Source organism: Chrysochloris asiatica, unplaced genomic scaffold (assembly GCF_000296735.1).
Source record: "Chrysochloris asiatica unplaced genomic scaffold, ChrAsi1.0 scaffold00120, whole genome shotgun sequence".
Classification (NCBI taxonomy): Eukaryota; Metazoa; Chordata; class Mammalia; order Afrosoricida; family Chrysochloridae; genus Chrysochloris; species Chrysochloris asiatica.
Window position 1 is genome coordinate 4,266,879 of NW_006408638.1, and position 16,600 is coordinate 4,283,478.

At 38.9% G+C, this 16,600-nt stretch overlaps 1 protein-coding gene across 3 annotated transcripts in view; it reads right to left on the reverse strand.

Annotated features, from left to right (window-relative positions):
• Positions 1–2,390: 2,390 nt before the first annotated feature.
• The window catches only part of FILIP1L (filamin A interacting protein 1-like), a 118,554-nt gene continuing 104,344 nt past the window's right edge, over positions 2,391–16,600 (reverse strand). Inside the window, exons 1-2 of one of the 3 annotated variants that reach the window (XM_006868610.1) lie at positions 5,027–5,539; positions 2,482–4,984 (exon numbers count right to left, since the gene is read on the reverse strand). In XM_006868610.1, the coding sequence (XP_006868672.1) occupies positions 2,747–4,984; positions 5,027–5,425 (2,637 nt within the window). In that variant the 5' untranslated portion in view covers positions 5,426–5,539 and the 3' untranslated portion in view covers positions 2,482–2,746. Of the gene's footprint in view, positions 5,541–16,600 lie in introns of those variants that run through there. The other 2 variants (XM_006868609.1, XM_006868608.1) reach the window with 2 other exon arrangements.

The window sequence follows — 16,600 nt, forward strand, 5'->3', positions numbered from 1 at the left end:
ATGTGTCACGTGTTCGTTTATTGAAAGGGGAAGATGCTTTTTCAGAAATGATTCTCTTTACCTTGAGCTTTAGTGGTACTTTTAATAATGTACATAAAAGTTATTAATCTGTTACTCAATGTTGACTTTGATGCTGATATGAATTATGCTGAAGGAATCCTCTCAGTAGTGAACCTTCCTCTAAAGGAGAGGTAATCCCTGAAGGTTCAGTAAATTTCCAGTCGCAGTAGATTAGCCACTTGGGAAGCCTACAAGGCTTTGAACATTATAACCATGGAGCACAGGAGTTGTGCTCACTTTGTTATAGAAAAATGCTCTGGCTTCCATCAGAGTAGGAAAGTGAATCCTTACAAATCAAGTGGGGTGATGAATAGCACAAAGCTTCCCAAACTCTATTAGTTACAGGTATGCCAGGAATGGAGTCCCTCAGCCCTTGTGGGAACAGCCAGGAGAGGTCTGGACTCATGGGAGCCCTTGGGCCAGTTATCTCTGCCACTTTATTCCTTTTCTCCAATGCTGTGCATGTTTTCTGTTTGTGCCAACAACATGACAAAGATTGGGAAGCACTGGGAAGACTTTGCTCTGGAATACTTTCTAGTTTTATTCATAATTTTTTGACATTTGATCACTACCATCTAAAACTTTACATGTATTCTCTCCATTATTATCTGGAGAAAGATCTCATGCAACAGCATTATTAAGGTCTACTTTGAAAGACGGAATATGAAGTGTGTAGTTCCTTCTGAAATTTCAGGCCAAGGTGACTTAAAAATAATAATAAATTTGAAAAACACATAGACCATTGTGTATTTTGTAATACAGTTGGATCACTGCCGATTCCCAAGATAAATGTGTTTAAACAGAAGCTTTCTCATTCATCACCAACCTCAGCTTTCATCCAAATTTATTTAATGATGATGCAAGTGCAAGCGTTGGTGTTGCAGTTCATCACCATGGAAGTGTTTCTGTCAACAAATCCTTGCTTTGCTATCATGAAATTGATTTTGCAGGGGAAACGGGCATAATTCTGAAATATTCCTTTTACTTTTAAGTATCTTCTCAAGTTTGCCTGAGTGTCTGAATGAATTGTGTTTAAAATCAATAACTGGCAACAAAACTGAGTATACTAAATGAACAGTTTAGGGGTTGGAAAAGGGAAAATGATGATGAGCTGCTTTGTCTGAAATCATCTATTTGGAATATGATTTAGGGACCAGATTTGTAATTTAACATGTAATTTAACTAGCTCTTCTGAGAATTAGTGTTCTCAGCCACTATGTGTTATACCCAGGGAGTCCCAGGAGCCAGGTATAACAATTTTTGTGATGCCGTGGCTGATGCTATGTCTATATTCCATATAAATGTATAATATCATATAGCAATCATTGAAGAAGAAATTCACAGGAAACTACTTTGCTCAACTAACATACTACATAATTATTTTTTTTTAATGATTATTTGTGTTCATAACTATCTTTGGATTTTATTTGCTTGTTGAAAGCTTAAAAAAGATAAAACAATGCAATTAAGTCTTCTGAATGCATACCGTTTATTAGGAGGGTTGGCTGGTTATATGCTGTGGAGTCGGTTCCGACTCATAGCGACCCTGCACGGTGTTTCTGAGGCTGTAAATCTTTACGGGAGCAGAAAGCCTCATCTTTCTCCCACGGAACAGCTGGTAGTTTCGCAGCCCTTTAGGTTCGCAGCCCGATTCGTAACCACTACGCTACCAGAGCTCCTTAGATAGTACCTAAAATAAGTAACTCAAACTATTTTGGGACCTAGGGAGAAGGAAATAATTGGCATTTTTTCTTTGAAACAGATCTGAGAGTTCAATAACTAGTGGCTGATAACAAGGTTTGGGTGTAGACATAAATGTCTTATGAGGGGCTTGGTCTTTGTAGAAAGACAATCAACTCTCGATTGTCGTGGTAACTTGTATTTCCAGATGCGCTTTCTCAGGCTCCCTATCACTTTTTCAAGCTTTTTACTTTCACCATCAGCTAATATGTTCTTACTAGAAGCAAAAATTTTAATACTATTCTATTCAGTTATTTTCAGTAGACATATACTAGCACCTATTATGTGCCAAGTTCTGTGCTAGCCACCATGGACATTAAGACACATCTGAAGCTTGAAGTTAAATTTGCTTTTGAGATATCTATACTTCACTTTGAAATCAGAGAGACAAACATTTTGGTATATTTGAATCACTTCCTCCTCCTTTAACATGTGATCAAATTTGACTGTGTATGACAAGTAGGTCCTGGGTTTTTTTGGGTTTTTGTTTTTAAAGGAAGGATTAATAGACATTATGAAGAGGAAATAAAATTCTATTGTACATGCAAAAATGCAAAACTAAATGACCAAAAGAAAATCCAGCAAGCAGCGGTAAAAATAACAAATTATTTACTGTTTTGTAATGTTAAAGTATTTCACCAAGACAAGTTGCAATCAAATTAATGTGAGTTATAGCAAATGAAATACATACAGATGTATTTATACAAGTGCAGACTAAATATTTTCCATACAGGTATGTAAATGAAAAAGATATACAGTAAGTGCACACTTGATATGACTATGCAGGCAACATTTAGTTAGTTTGAGATAGTCTTGTATTGATTCATGCACAAACGTTCCCAAAGTACAAGTTCAGTCAGTCTTTTGGGGGATTTTGAGGGATGATTATAAAAGGACTGAGTTCCTTGCAAGAATGTCAGTATGGGCTGGATGAGGGTGAGGGTGATCAGTTATATATATTACTTACTGTAATTTGTGATTGTCGAGGAAGAGGTGTTGCTGTTGGTGTAATAGTAATACTGCTGGTGACTTTATTGGTTGTTTTGGTTAGTGCCCCATTAGCTAAGCTTTGAGTTCGGTTATCCTGCGGTGGTGTTGAAGGGCTGGCAGGTCTCGCGGGGCTGGCCACAGCTTGCATGTAAGAACTTCCTAAGTGAATGTGGATTTTATTATCCTCAGTAGTTATCACACTTGAACTATTACTATTTGAACGTTGAAACTGCCATGATGACTGCCGGTCTGGGGAGACTCTGAAAATCGCGTGCTTGGCACTGATTTCTATTGGCTCTGGGGAACGTCCCTGTTCAGGAGAGCTAGTTGAACCAGTCACAGCCAAAACCTGAATAGGTGACATTGTCCTTTCTGGAGTTATAGAACCACAAGACTCTGGGGTCTGAGCTCTGGCAAATGTTGCCATAGTAACTGGGGACATGCCTTGTTCTAAATGTGGGAGTCCTTCTGTGGAAGTTTTGGATTTCACTGTCGTTATGGAGGCATTTTGAAGGATGGTTATCCTTTGCTTTGGAGTCCCGCAGTTCGGTATCACCGCTGTGCTTGTGTAGGAGTGAGGGCTCTCTGTGGTTGGGCTTGTGATTTCAAGAGTGGCTGTGTTTTGGACATGGTCTGGTGTAACCTTTATATGAAGCGGCTGCCCGGGTGTGTGGCTTAGGACCAGATCTCCAGGTTGCACAAAGTTGCCATTGGGTTTAGATGGTATTTTTCCATTCTGAGGATGGCTCTCTTTGGATTTCATCCAAGGAATCCAAAGCTTCCTGTTAACTGGACAGGGAGTTGATGAGTTGCATTTGACGGACAGTACTGATTCCTCATCATTCGGATCCTCATCCTGGTCCTCACTCTCCTCATATAACTGACCATTGATGACTGCTCGTTCCAGAGGAATGAGACTCTTATAGTCAGGTGGTTCATTGTCTGCTGCTTCTGTTTGGACTTCTTTAGAAAATACCTGAGGGTCAGAGATTCTTCTTCCATTGAGATTAGGCCGGAGAGTCTTACTGAAATGTCGGTACCTCTCTAACTCTTTAGTGAGGGTTTCAATTTCTCTTCCTAAATCTCTGTTCCTGTTTTCTTGTTGATTGAGTTTCTTTTGCAGAAATAAGTGATCTTCCTGGAGGTGACATATTAGGTCCTCAGTTGTCATGTATTCATGAATTTTCTCCTTTAATGCATCCACTTCTCTTGAGAGATGTCCTGATTTAGCCTCTTCCTCTTGAAGCCTTTTAAAAAGCCATTGTTCGTCACTGGACTCTGTCTTTTCTGCTAATTTGTACTTGGCGAGTTCTATTTTAACATGTTCCAGCTCTTCAGATAAAAATTGAGCTTTGTCTCGTTCACTAGCATACCTTCGTTCTAGTGTCTCATATTCATCTTCTGTTTTCATGAGGTCATCTTCAATAGCTTTCATGTCCTTCAGCTTTAATTTCAGTCTTTCCACTTCTTGAGAGAGCTCTTTAATCTTATTGTTTTCTTGATGTAAAGTTGTGGATTTACCAGAGTCTTGTTTTAATTTGTTTTTTAAGGAATCTTTCTCAATTGCTTCCAATGAGTGAAGCTTATTTTTCAACATACTAACTTTTGCCAGGAGATCATTTCCTTTTTCTGCTTCTGCTTGCAGCTTGTTTTTTAGATCATCTCTCTCCTTGGTTACACTGTATATCTTTTCTTCCACATCAGTTTTGGACTTGAGAGCTCTTTTAGTTTCCTCAATTAACTTCTCAGTAACCGTTGTCACTTTATTTTGCTCCACTTGAAGCTGAGAAGCAGCAGCTTGCAACTTATCTTCAGTTTGCTTCAATTTCTCACTCATTGTCTTCCGTTCATCTACAAGCATCACAGTTAATGTTTTCAATTTAGTTAAATCCTCTTTTAGGGTGAATTCTGCCTTTTCCAGCCGACTTTCAATGGCTTCTAGCTCTTTGAGTCTCTCTTTTAAACTGTCTAGTTCTTGAGACAACTGCTTGGTGGTCATCCTTTCTTTTTCTAAATTGCATTTCAGAGAGTAACACTCTTCTTTGCTTTTGTTGAAAGCATCTTCTAATTTTTCCAGCGCCATAATCCTTTTATTGAGTTTTTCAACCTCTAGTTTAAAGTCTTTACTCTGGGCTGTTTCCTTTTCAAGCCTCTTATTGAGATCTCTGCACTGCTCTTCCATTTTTATGAGCTCCTCATCTTTCCCTTCCATTTCTAGCACGCGCTTCCTGAGCGCCTCCACTTCAGCCATGATACCAGAGTTTCCATATTCTCCCTTGCTGATCTTTTCTTTTATATCTTGCAGCTCTTCTTCTGCTTTTCTTAAGGACCTGTTTGTCTCTTCTAACTCATCAATTTGCCGGCTGAGTGCTGCCAGCTTTTGTCTAAGCTGATGATTTTGGCCGTCCTCATTGGTGAGCTTCGCCATAATTGCTTCTTGGTTCTGGTGAAAGTTTGTGGTCTGCGTTTGCAGTTCTTCCTCTAGTCTGGTTGCCTTCTGCTCTTCTTCCTGAGCTCTGGCTTCAGCAAGGGCTAGTTTGGCGTGTGTCTGCTTTTCACTTGTGGTCAGGTCTTGGATTTTCTGTCTTTGAAGGGCAAGCTGTATGGTCAGCCTTTGTTGTTCATCCACCACCATCAAAGCAAAAGACTTCAGTTTGGTTAGCTCCTCCTTCAGGGCGGTGACACTCTTCTCCTTTTCCTTCTGCTTCTTTTCCTGGGACTTGGTATCTTGGTCAATCAGCTTCTTTAATCTGAAAAATTGAAGAGTGCGTTAAGTTTTTGTGACTGGCATTAAGAGTGGTACTAAAGAGTATTAAGTATTGTGATTTTGTAAGTTATCTACTGTGATTAATGTAACTTAGAAAGATTGTATCAGTTCACACACAGACTGTGAAAAGGAGTCTGAATTTGATGAGGAAGGGAAATCATGATAAACAGATTATCTTGCTTTTACAGTGTGTAGTAGATGATTAAAGGAGCTCTGGTAGCATAGTGGTTATGAATTCGGGCTGCGAATCGTAAGGTCAGAGGTTCGAAACTACCAGCTGTTTCATGGGAGAAAGATGAGGCTTTCTGCTCCCGTAACGATTTACAGCCTTGGAAATCCTGTACAGGGTCGCTGTGAGTCGGAACCAACTCCATGGCACATAACAACAACAGATGTTTGAGAGCAAGAATATTTGGTTGAAATTGCTCATATAATATGTAAACATTTAGGCAACCTAGCCTGAATGCTATGAAAACAGGCACAAGTTTAAAATTCAGTTGGTCTTATTCTTATCAGCTATCTAATATGGATAGGTTTTAAACCTCTTCTGAGCTTTAACTTGCCGTATGAAAAATGGGGACAATAATTGTATTTACTTTGGGAACTATTTATGAAAATTACATGAGAATTTGCCCTAAGATACTTCTCACAATTCTGACATATAGTAAGCATTTGGTAAGTGTTGTTGTTGTGTTGTGAAGTGCCGTTGAGTCGGTTCCGACCCATAGCGATCCTGTATAGGGTTTCCAAGGAGCAGCTGGTGAGCTTGAACCACCAACCTTGCAGATCAAACTGCTCTGCAGTCTGACACATTAACCTACAGCGCCACACCAGGACTCCTTGGTAAGTGTTGTTGTTAGATGCCATCAAGTCAGTACTGACTCATAGCAACCTTATGCACAGCAGAACGATCCTGGGCCAAGGTAAGTGTTAGTTGTTCTTTAATCAAATGGTTTGCTTGAACTTCTACAACATGTGGTACATTCATATTTGATTTGCAACTTCCTGATTCTCAGCTAAGAGTTTATTCACATTTCTTAGAAATTACACTTTATTGATAGACTTGTTGGTTTGCACTAGTGTTGTCCTAGGAACCCTTCAAATATATCTTTAGTTCTCAGAGTGAATGCCAGTTAAATGATGGGAATTGAGAGGCATTTAAGGGATTTAGAGTTTTCATAACTCAGGAAAAGCATGAGGTTTGGTAGGAAGGAGCTTGTCAACAAGGTCTATTATCAGGAACACAATGATTCCCCCTCAATATGACTATATTATTGTTAAGTGCCATCGAGTCAGTTCCAACCCAGAGCGACCCTGCATAGTGTTTCCGAGGAGTGGCTGGTGATAACATGCCATTTTTATCTTTTACGTTTTAAACTTGTTAGTATTACAGGAGAACATTTTACATGCAGTATAAACTCTCTGTTCCATATACTTTTTTTCCTCAGTGGTGAGGTCACAATTTAAAATCTGTGGCCCTCTTAATTATACTGGAAATGGACTGATTATAGAGAATGGAATTACAGCACTACAATATTGCTATACAGAAGTGAAAATAGAATGGAATGCTTGAAGAATTGAACCAAAAGGCTTGTCATGGGGGAAGTTATATATTTTATTTTTTGGTAAAGCATACAGAGTTCATAATATTTTAATGTATCTTTTCTGTCAGGAATGAGTTAATTGTCCAAGGCATTTTTTTAATCCTTACCACAGAATTTTCTTTTTGAAAGTTGTTTAAGGATTTGAGAGAACATTTTAGAAAGAAACTAATTTGGGACTGTCTTCTTGGAAATGAAGTTCTTATTTTTGAAATCCTAATCTGTTCTTCATGTGATTACATGCAAAAGAGGAACATATTTAAAGTAATTGTATAATGCAAGCAGTTTCAAACTTTTTGTGTGGTGGGAGGATCCACCTTTAGTTTTTCCTGTTTTGAGATTGTGACAGGAGGTTGGCTTAAGGGCAGCAGCCTGAGAGTCAGAAGCAACAGGACAGGGTGGTAGGGGTGTAGTGGTGATGTTCTTCTCATCCGTGATGGTGGCAAGAGGCTTGCCCATGGCTGTGGCTGTGAACCACTCCCTGGTTGAGAAACCTATGAGCCTGAGAAGACAAATATGGCAGCTCCTTCCTGACATGGCATGTGGGACTTCACAGTCATGTGGTAGAGTCCATAGATAAACTGCTTTGCTGGTGAAATGGTTATAAAAAAAAGTTACAGAAAGTTTGGCAAAGTGCTTCTTCTGGTAGCATAGTGGTCACAAGTCGGGCTGCTAACTTCAAGGTCAGCTACTACCAGCCGATCTGTGGGAGAAAGATGAGGCTTTCTGCTCCCATAAAGATTTATAGCCCTGGAAACCCTATATAGAGTCTGAGTCAGAACTAACTCGACAGCACATAACCACAGCCACGATTTAGCTTCAGAATCTGATGTGATGGTTTTGACAATACGTTGAACAAATAACTGCAGTGAAATATTTTCTCCTCGCTAAGCCACAAGTCTTATCATTTTATTTGAGTACAGTTTCACAAAAATTTTGCAAGATTTATTTTCAACTAACTAAATAGTATCCTGTGCTGTTTCCTTTTCATGAGGAGGTTGGGTGTGTTTTCTCAGGATGTAAGGGAGGGAAGATTGTTTTGCAGTGTAATGAGAAGAGCATTACAAGGGAATGGTGATTAGTGAATCTTGGCAGTACAGTACAGGCCAGAAAGGTTTTGAAAAGTTTTGTCCATTGTGTTTATTGCTCTCGACAGTCTCATTGAGAATATGTTTCATCTCTTCATAGTTTCTAGAAATTGGCTGACATCCCCATCTGTTCTCAAGCCCCATCTTTCAAGGTAGGCAACTAAACCTGATGATTTGAGTACATTTGCTCTCAGCATTTCATTCCTGTGTTTCCTGATAAGCTGCCATTTCCCTGAGCCACTTCCATTAGCACTTCACAGGACAGTCAGCAGTCTAGTCAGTCAGGTCAATGGGAGTCTGTACACAAAAACATAAAGACAAAGGGGCTTCAAAAGGCTCATGGAGAAGTGGAATTAAAAGATAGTGACATTTTCCCACAGTTTAAAGCCCCCTATTTTTAAGTAGGTACATTTTTCTTTCAAAGAAAATAAATTTCCTTTTTCTTATGAAAATATATCTATATCTACCTACATATATATGAATGCTTTCAGAAAATATTTGCTGTTAACTGTATTTTGATCATTTGCGATCTATAATCTCTTATTCAAAACTCTTGAAGCCAAATGTTTTTAGAATTCCAAGGTTTGTAAAATTTTAGAAAGGTAGTAAGCACCATTCATAGAATGGCCTGGGGCACCACTCCTAAGCAAACCCCTGAAATTCATCCTTTCAGAGCTGCATAGTAAAATTATTGCTCCTTTTTTCTATCAACAGTTTTAATTAATAACACCTTTATGCAGAGATGTTTTATAATCTATGCCAGGATTTCTTAGGCTCAACACTTTTGACATTTCGAGCCACATAATTCTTTGTTGTGAGGATATCAATAATTTTAGACTGTTCAGCAGCATTCTTGTCTCCTGCGTGTCAACAATTATGAGGTTAGCCCAGGACCAGGCAGTGTTTCGTTCTGTTGTACATAGGATCGCTATGAGTCGGTACCTACTCGATAGCACCTAACAACAACCACCCATTAGATACCAGTAGTAACATCTTTCTCCAAATGTGACAACCAAAAATGTCTCCAGACACTGACAAGTGTCTTCTGGGGGCAAAATCACCCTCGATGAAAGCCACTGATTTATATATATATATATATATGTGTGTGTGTGTGTGTGTGTGTGTGTATGTATGTATGTATGTGCATGTATCCATACTATTCTTTACCAGTACTTCTCAAATTTTAGTGTATTAGAATCACCTGGGCACCTGTTAAAATGCAGAATTCAATTCCGTAGGTCTGTGTAGGGCTTAAACTTTTTATTATAACAAACTTGCAGGTGATGCTGGGCATGCTGACCAACAGACTGTCTATGGGTTGTTGTTGTTACGTGCCGTCGAGTCGGTACCAACTCATAGCGACACTATGCACAACAGAAGGAAACACTGATCGGTCCTGGGCCAACCTCACAATTGTTGCCACGCTTGAGTCCATTGATGCTGCCACTTTGTCATCCATCTCGATGGGAGTCTATGGGTAGCAAGGTTTTATTATTCACGTTATCAAGTGTTTTCTAGAAATGGGATTCTGGCAGCATATTAACTCAACCAATTGTTGTGTTGTTCATTATTGTCTATATTCTGTTATGTAAACATAGACTGCATTTCTGATCTACCTGACTCCCCTCATATCCCACACCCCAAGGGCAGAATATGGTGAAATTAATTGAAATCCATATCTATTACTGGGGGAAAAAATAGCTCAAAATTCACATCTAAATGATGGATCAATAGCTAAAATTTCACTTAAAATAGTAAATAATTTTCGCTCCCATTTGTGATTTTCCTAATGTATCTCAAAGACTAAAATATAGGAGCTGTATAATTTGCTGACATTCTTTATTTAGTGTCAATGATGTATTGCCAAGCACAAAGTATCAATTTAAAGAAAAATTCTCATGTCATTCTGGTTACATTCAAACAGAGTTTACGAGTATATTTCTTAGACAGTGGTCTTTAGACATTTGCTCTGTCCCCTAAAAAATATATATATATATATATATATTTCCATATTTATAAAGTTAGCATCTACAGATATATATTTTTTTATCCAAGGTTTGGTGCTGCAAACGATATCTTTTAATATCTGCCATATAACTGCTGTGGCGCTATGGGTTAATGCGCTGGACTACAAAGTCAGTTTGAACCCTAAGGTCGGTGGTTCAAGCTCATCAGTCACTCCTTGGAAACCCTATACAGGGATGCTATGGGTCAGAACCAACTTGACGACACTTAAAAACAGCAACATATGACCTAGTAGTCTTCATTGACAAACTAGTTAGCCAAGTCAGACATTCTTTCCAAAAAAGCTTCATTTTTCAGCTTAAGTCAGTGTGTAAATACACATCCCTCTGGGAACCATCTCACTTCTAAAAGCAAAAAGGCTTATTACATCAGGGGCTTTCCTTGAGTTGTTCCTGGATGAAGAAACATGGTACTACGCCATCTAGTGGTATTTTCTGGAAGCTGCTGTTGTACTTCTCCCACGGGCCTTTCAGGAGCAAGTCTGTGGTCTCCACCTCCCCCACCCCTTTTTGAAATATTTCAGTTAATTCCCAATTGACAGTTTGCATACAAATTGTCCTGGTAGTTAAATTTTACTACAATGTATCAACATTTTATTTGTGCTCAGTTTGTTTTCTTTACAATACTTAAATTCTCTGTCCAATAGTCTTATCTTTGCTTTTGAGTAATTGTTGACCTTTTGGTCTCATACTGGTTTTTAAATAGGGTATCAATATTATGGACAATATCCTTTGTCTTGTACCACTGTGTCATTTTGCTAAAAGGTAATCTCAGGATATTCTTAGTTCTAGGTTCAAAGAGTGTTTCAAGGTTATAGTCTCAGGGAATCTCTGTTCTCTGTTGTTCAAGTTTGTCTGGCTTTTTTATTATTATGAATTCTACTTCATATTTTTCTTCCATTCTGTCTGCCACTTTTAAGCCCCAGGGCAGAATAATGGTCAGTGCTGGTAGCTGGTCATCATCTAACTCTTCTGGTTTAGGAGTAGATGAGTTTATGACTCATGTAGACTTGGTTTGGGTGACCTCACTATTTTGCTCTGGTGAATAGAGAACCTTAGATGACCACTCACAAGCTTTTAAAACCCAGGCGTGTAGTTGCCCATTTATCTAGTGCCACAGAGAGGTTCCCATTCCAGGATGTTGCATCTCAGTAAGATTTTGTCAAGTAAGAAGGTTATTTTGAGAGTGTTCTTGGAAAAGGAGAATTCACCGAATATAAACACTTCACTTATAGATCAATTTTGGGGAAAAGTATATGTGGGAATTGAGCATGTGAAAATGGATTCCCTTAAAGCATGCCTGTGTAACCCTGAAAAACCTTTGTGTACCCTTAAAGGCACATGAACCCCATTTCCACAAGCTGGGGTTTCTTGCAGTACTCAACATTCATGTTCAAGTACTGACACCACAGGATTAAAAGGAACATTCATTGAGTCCTATCCAATAAAAACAGGTTGTGGAAGCTGGTTTTATGGACACAAATGTGAGGTAGTTAAATCCAAACTGGCTTAAAGCAGTATCTTATTACAGCTTAATTTAGAGTTTCTATTATGGTTCAAAACTGCTGTAACTTACTGTGGTTTATCACTATTATTATGTATAGTGCCAGTTCCTTATTTGTTTTTATCTCAGGAATATCACATCTGTCATCTTGAGTGTTCTTTGGTACTAAGTATAATGCTGATTCTTCACTACAAATTATATATTTAGAGGTCTTTTCAGTTTTTATTTACACACAAATTATGTCAGCACACATGTATATTTTATCTCCCTGTGTGAGACACTAATGAGTGTTAGTAATATGCCTCATATAATACACATATAGAACAGATGGTATGTCTAAATGCTATATTGCCAGTTACACTCCTAATAATTTATTTGCAACTCTCACCCTTTTTGGAGTCCTGGGTGGCACTGTACGATAAGCACTGGACTGCTAGCCACAGGTCAGCAGTTCACACCCACAAACTGGCATTCAGAAACCTTATTCAGGGTTGCTATGAGTTTGAAGTAACTTGACAGAAGTTAACCGCAATAACTCACTATTTTAAGTTTTATCTTAGTTATGTGCAATACTTTTGTGAAGTGCTATCAAGTTGTTTCTGGCCCATAGCAACTCTGTATAGGGTTTCCGAGGAGCAGCTGGTGAGCTTGAACTGCCGACCTTGCAGTTCAAACAGCTTTGCAGTCTGATGCATTAACCCACAGCTCCACACCAGGACTCTGTGTATTACTATTAACTTTGATCTCAATCTGTAGAAGCTTTGTGCAAGGCATCACAGAAGATTTACCCTACTAAAATATAAGGACCCATGTTTGATTGCCTGGTTCATTTGTGTCTTCTGTGGTGCTTTGCACAAAGCTTCTACACATGGATATCAAGTATTTCTTGAATGAATGAAAGGATGAGCAAATAGGCCTTTCTGTGGAAAATGCTGTAGCACTGCCTTAAATAGTCTTATTCGTATTTTTAAGAGGGTGCTCTGTTGTTGTTGTTAGGTGCTTTGGAGTCTGTTCTGACTCATAGCAACCCTGTACAGACTTTCTGAAGCTGTAAATCTTTACGGGAGCAGAAAGCTTCATCTTTCTCCTGCAGAACAGCTGGTAGTTTCGAACTGCTGACCCTGAGGTTAGCAGCCAGATTCGTAACCACTACGCTACCAGAGCTACAATATACATGGTTTTAGACCTTTAAGAAAGTGAGCTACAGGGAACTTCCTAATTAGTGTTCTCCACATACATTATTGGAGTCCTGCTGTGGTGCTGTGGGTTAATGCGTCAGACTGCAAAGCCGTGTGAACTGCAAGGTCGGTGGGTCAAACTCACCAGCTGCTCCTCAGAAACTCTATACAGGGTTGCTATGGGTCGGAATCGACTCACCAGCAATTAACAACAACAACAACAAATACATAATTGTATGTATTTCACAGCTACAGAGCTTTGAGAAATAATCACAACTGTCATGACAGCTCTTTCTCTTCCTTCTTCAAGTCCCTGCAGTAGAACTGTACCAGCTTGCTTGCTTGAGGAGAATGGGGTGGGTGGTGAATGCCCCTGTCCCAGCCCCTCACTCACCTTTAGTTATTTCATCTCCGCAAACAACGGAGTGACTCTTATTTTTGATTCAGAGTTCACATACTGGTTTTTTAAATAGGGTATCAATATTATGGATAATATCCTTTGTTTTGTACCACTGTGTCATTTTGCTAAAAGGTAATCTCGGGATATTCTCAGTTTTAGGTTCAAAGAGTGTTTCGAGGTTATAGTCTCAGGGAATCTCTGTTCTCTGTTGTTCCAGTTTGTCTGGCTTTTTTATTATTATGAATTCTACTTCACATTTTTCTAACTGGACAAATTTTTGTTGTATTACACGAGCAACATACATCAACAGCAAATGGAAATGAAAAGTGGAAATTTTCATATATAATCTTGCCATCCTAGCACATCAGTGATGTTTCTACTTTTCTAGTTTCTTAGAAAATTGACTCATATAAACTTAGGGTGATTATCAAGACCACTTTCACAAGCTATTAATGACATTGTTTTGTTTCTCTTAGGTCTAGAAATCAAACTAAGTAGGGGAATAACTTCATAGTCTGCTTAGCTTCTCATCAGTCATTTTAAAGAGACAAACTCTCCACTGTATATGCTATATAGATCTTGAAATTAAAGCTTTTGATGTTATGAACATCACAAGACTTCTGTGTTCGTTTAATTAACAAACATTGAGCACCTGCTTGGCACAAAGGACTGTAGTTAGTATTGGGGCTGCATCAAGATGAACAGAGGAGGGTTCCTGTTCTCAGAGTTTGTTTGAAAAGCAACTTTCAAGAAATTAGTGAGAAGAGCTGCATTGTTATACACTTCTGCAAATGCTTTAATGTCTGGCTTAATTAAAGACGGCTGGATTCTCAGATCCGCTTCACAGATCCCATTAGCTGTCAAGCAATGATGTGATCCACATCATGCAGTCTCTGGAAAAGTTTTTGTACACTTGTGAGAGAATGTGAGTGGAAAAGCAAGTACCATATTAGTGTATTATAAAGATAATGCTGATCTCACAGACCCTGTGAGAAGGGGTCCACACTTGAGAACAGTGCTTTGGAGAATCGACAGTTGCTGAAGTATAAAATGGCAAGTGTTTCTTTCCCTGGAAAAGCCTCCGGTTTGGCCTGTCACTCTTTAGGCTACTACTGAGTCAACTTGCTGCTTCATAGTGATGAAGGTCTCCGGAGTCATTGGTTCAGTATCTCTATCATTAATAAAGCCAGCGTTTACTGCTTTCCGTGAATTGGAATCTATTCAACAATTGGTTTGGTTTACTCTCTACCATTTGCAGAAGATTCTCTGCCTTCCCATTTTCTCTCTTTCAGCCCTTAGCACAACCTTGAATGTCAAAGCTGTGTCTCTATAAGATGTGTTTTACTTGAAACCAATTTGAAATAAGGGCAGAAACACCCACTGAGTTAGTTGGTTTCTCAAATGGTTCTATACACAGTGCTATGCAGTTCAGCTGACTTAAATAATTGAACAGATCTTGATGAAGCACTTAAAGTGACCACCTACTATGTACAGAGCATTGATCTTGTTATGTGCTGACTTCTTTTAAACTCTCCTTTATATGGATGTACAATCTGGTCATAACTTAAAATGCTTTTCCATCAGCAATCAAATAGCACAATGATGCCAAATTGTTGTTTTTCTCTCAAGGTATTTTAAATAGTGTAACTCTCATGCTAGTCATAAATTTGTAAACTTCACTTTGATGGGCCTCTATTCCTGTGTATGTTTCATTCTTCTTCCAGAGCTAGCTTAATTTTTTTTTTTTTTTCTCTCCTTCCTGATTTAACATTTTGTTTTCTAAGCAGGAAACTATTTAATACACATGACTCTACTTTTTTTTTTTTTTTTACATCTCCTCTCATGGCTGTTGTTGTTGTTGTTAAGTGCCATTGAGTCGGTTCCGACCCATAGCGACCCTGTACAGGGTTTCCGAGGGTGTAAATCTTTACGGGAGTAGAAAGCCTCATCTTTCTCCCGCGGAGCGGCTGGTAGTTTTGAACCGCTGACTTTAAGGTTCGCAGCCCGATTCATAACCACTACGCTACCAGAGCTCCATCCTCTCGTGGATGGACTTTGATAATCTGGATGTGATTAAGCCTCACAGTATCTCATATAGCACTTCTCGTCTAATAGATCGTTTTGTCTGATTGCATGGATTGCCACTGTGCTCATGACTAAAGAACCACAGAGTTATTGCAGTTTGCAGAGTAATTATATGGATTTTATTAAAAAACCTCCATAGACTGAGATAGGTTCTGGTAATCAGGCCTCTAATTTATGTTTCCTTTGTCCCTTACTTTACCTATGGACTTTTCATTGGTTAGTATTAATTTTAGGAGCACTCATAAAAATAGCTATGACTAGTCCTTTTTTTAAATAAAAAAAAATCTTACTCTATGTATGCTTTATTTTATTTCTCATAGAAGTCAAGGGTTTTCTATTTTCTTTTGTTTTAAAACATTTTATCTACAGCATACCATAGCTATAATATAATGTTTGATTCATTTAACTTGGTCAGCAAGATCCTGAAGAACAGTAACACTCTTTTGGCATCTTCTAGGCGAGCATGAGTATGTCTGTGTCTGCTTTACGTCCTTGTTACTGCAGCTTCTGACATCCTCATTGAGATCATTTAGAGACACCATAAATGGGTCCAAACCCAGGAAGCTAGGTTACAACTTTCTTTCATTATGAAACAAGAGTTAGGGCATGAAATGATGGAAGGAGCTTCAGGTTAGTGTCAGAGGAATATATGGTAAAAATAGGGCACTGTAAGTCAAAAGTCTTCATCATAATCTTGTTTGCCTCCCTTGGGTCAGGGAGTGAAATAATAAGATGTAAGCAGTAAAATGAGAGCTTGGGAACTTTTATCAGAAACAGGATTCTGAGAAAAGTTTATAAAATCCTCAAGTTGAACAGAAGGACCTGGATTGGGGCAAATCTCAGTCTCCTCCCCCCCCCCCCCCTCCCCTTTTGTTTTAAGGGCAGAGAAAAGCTCAAAGAAACTGACCGAGACAAATGAGTCTCCTCTGCAAGAAAAAAATGCTGTTACGGTGAGGTTCCCAAACCAGGAAAAGGCCAGTCTGAGAGTCCACAGGCACAGGACCTGGGGAGTTAGACAGCTACCAGGCTAGTTCTTTCATCTTGAGACCAAAAGAAATGCCCACGGGATCTGGGCTAATAAGAAAGACACCCTCCCATGCCATCAAAAAACCATGAAGAGTCTTGAAAAAAGGTGCCTGGCCTAGGTCTGGGAGAGAAAACAG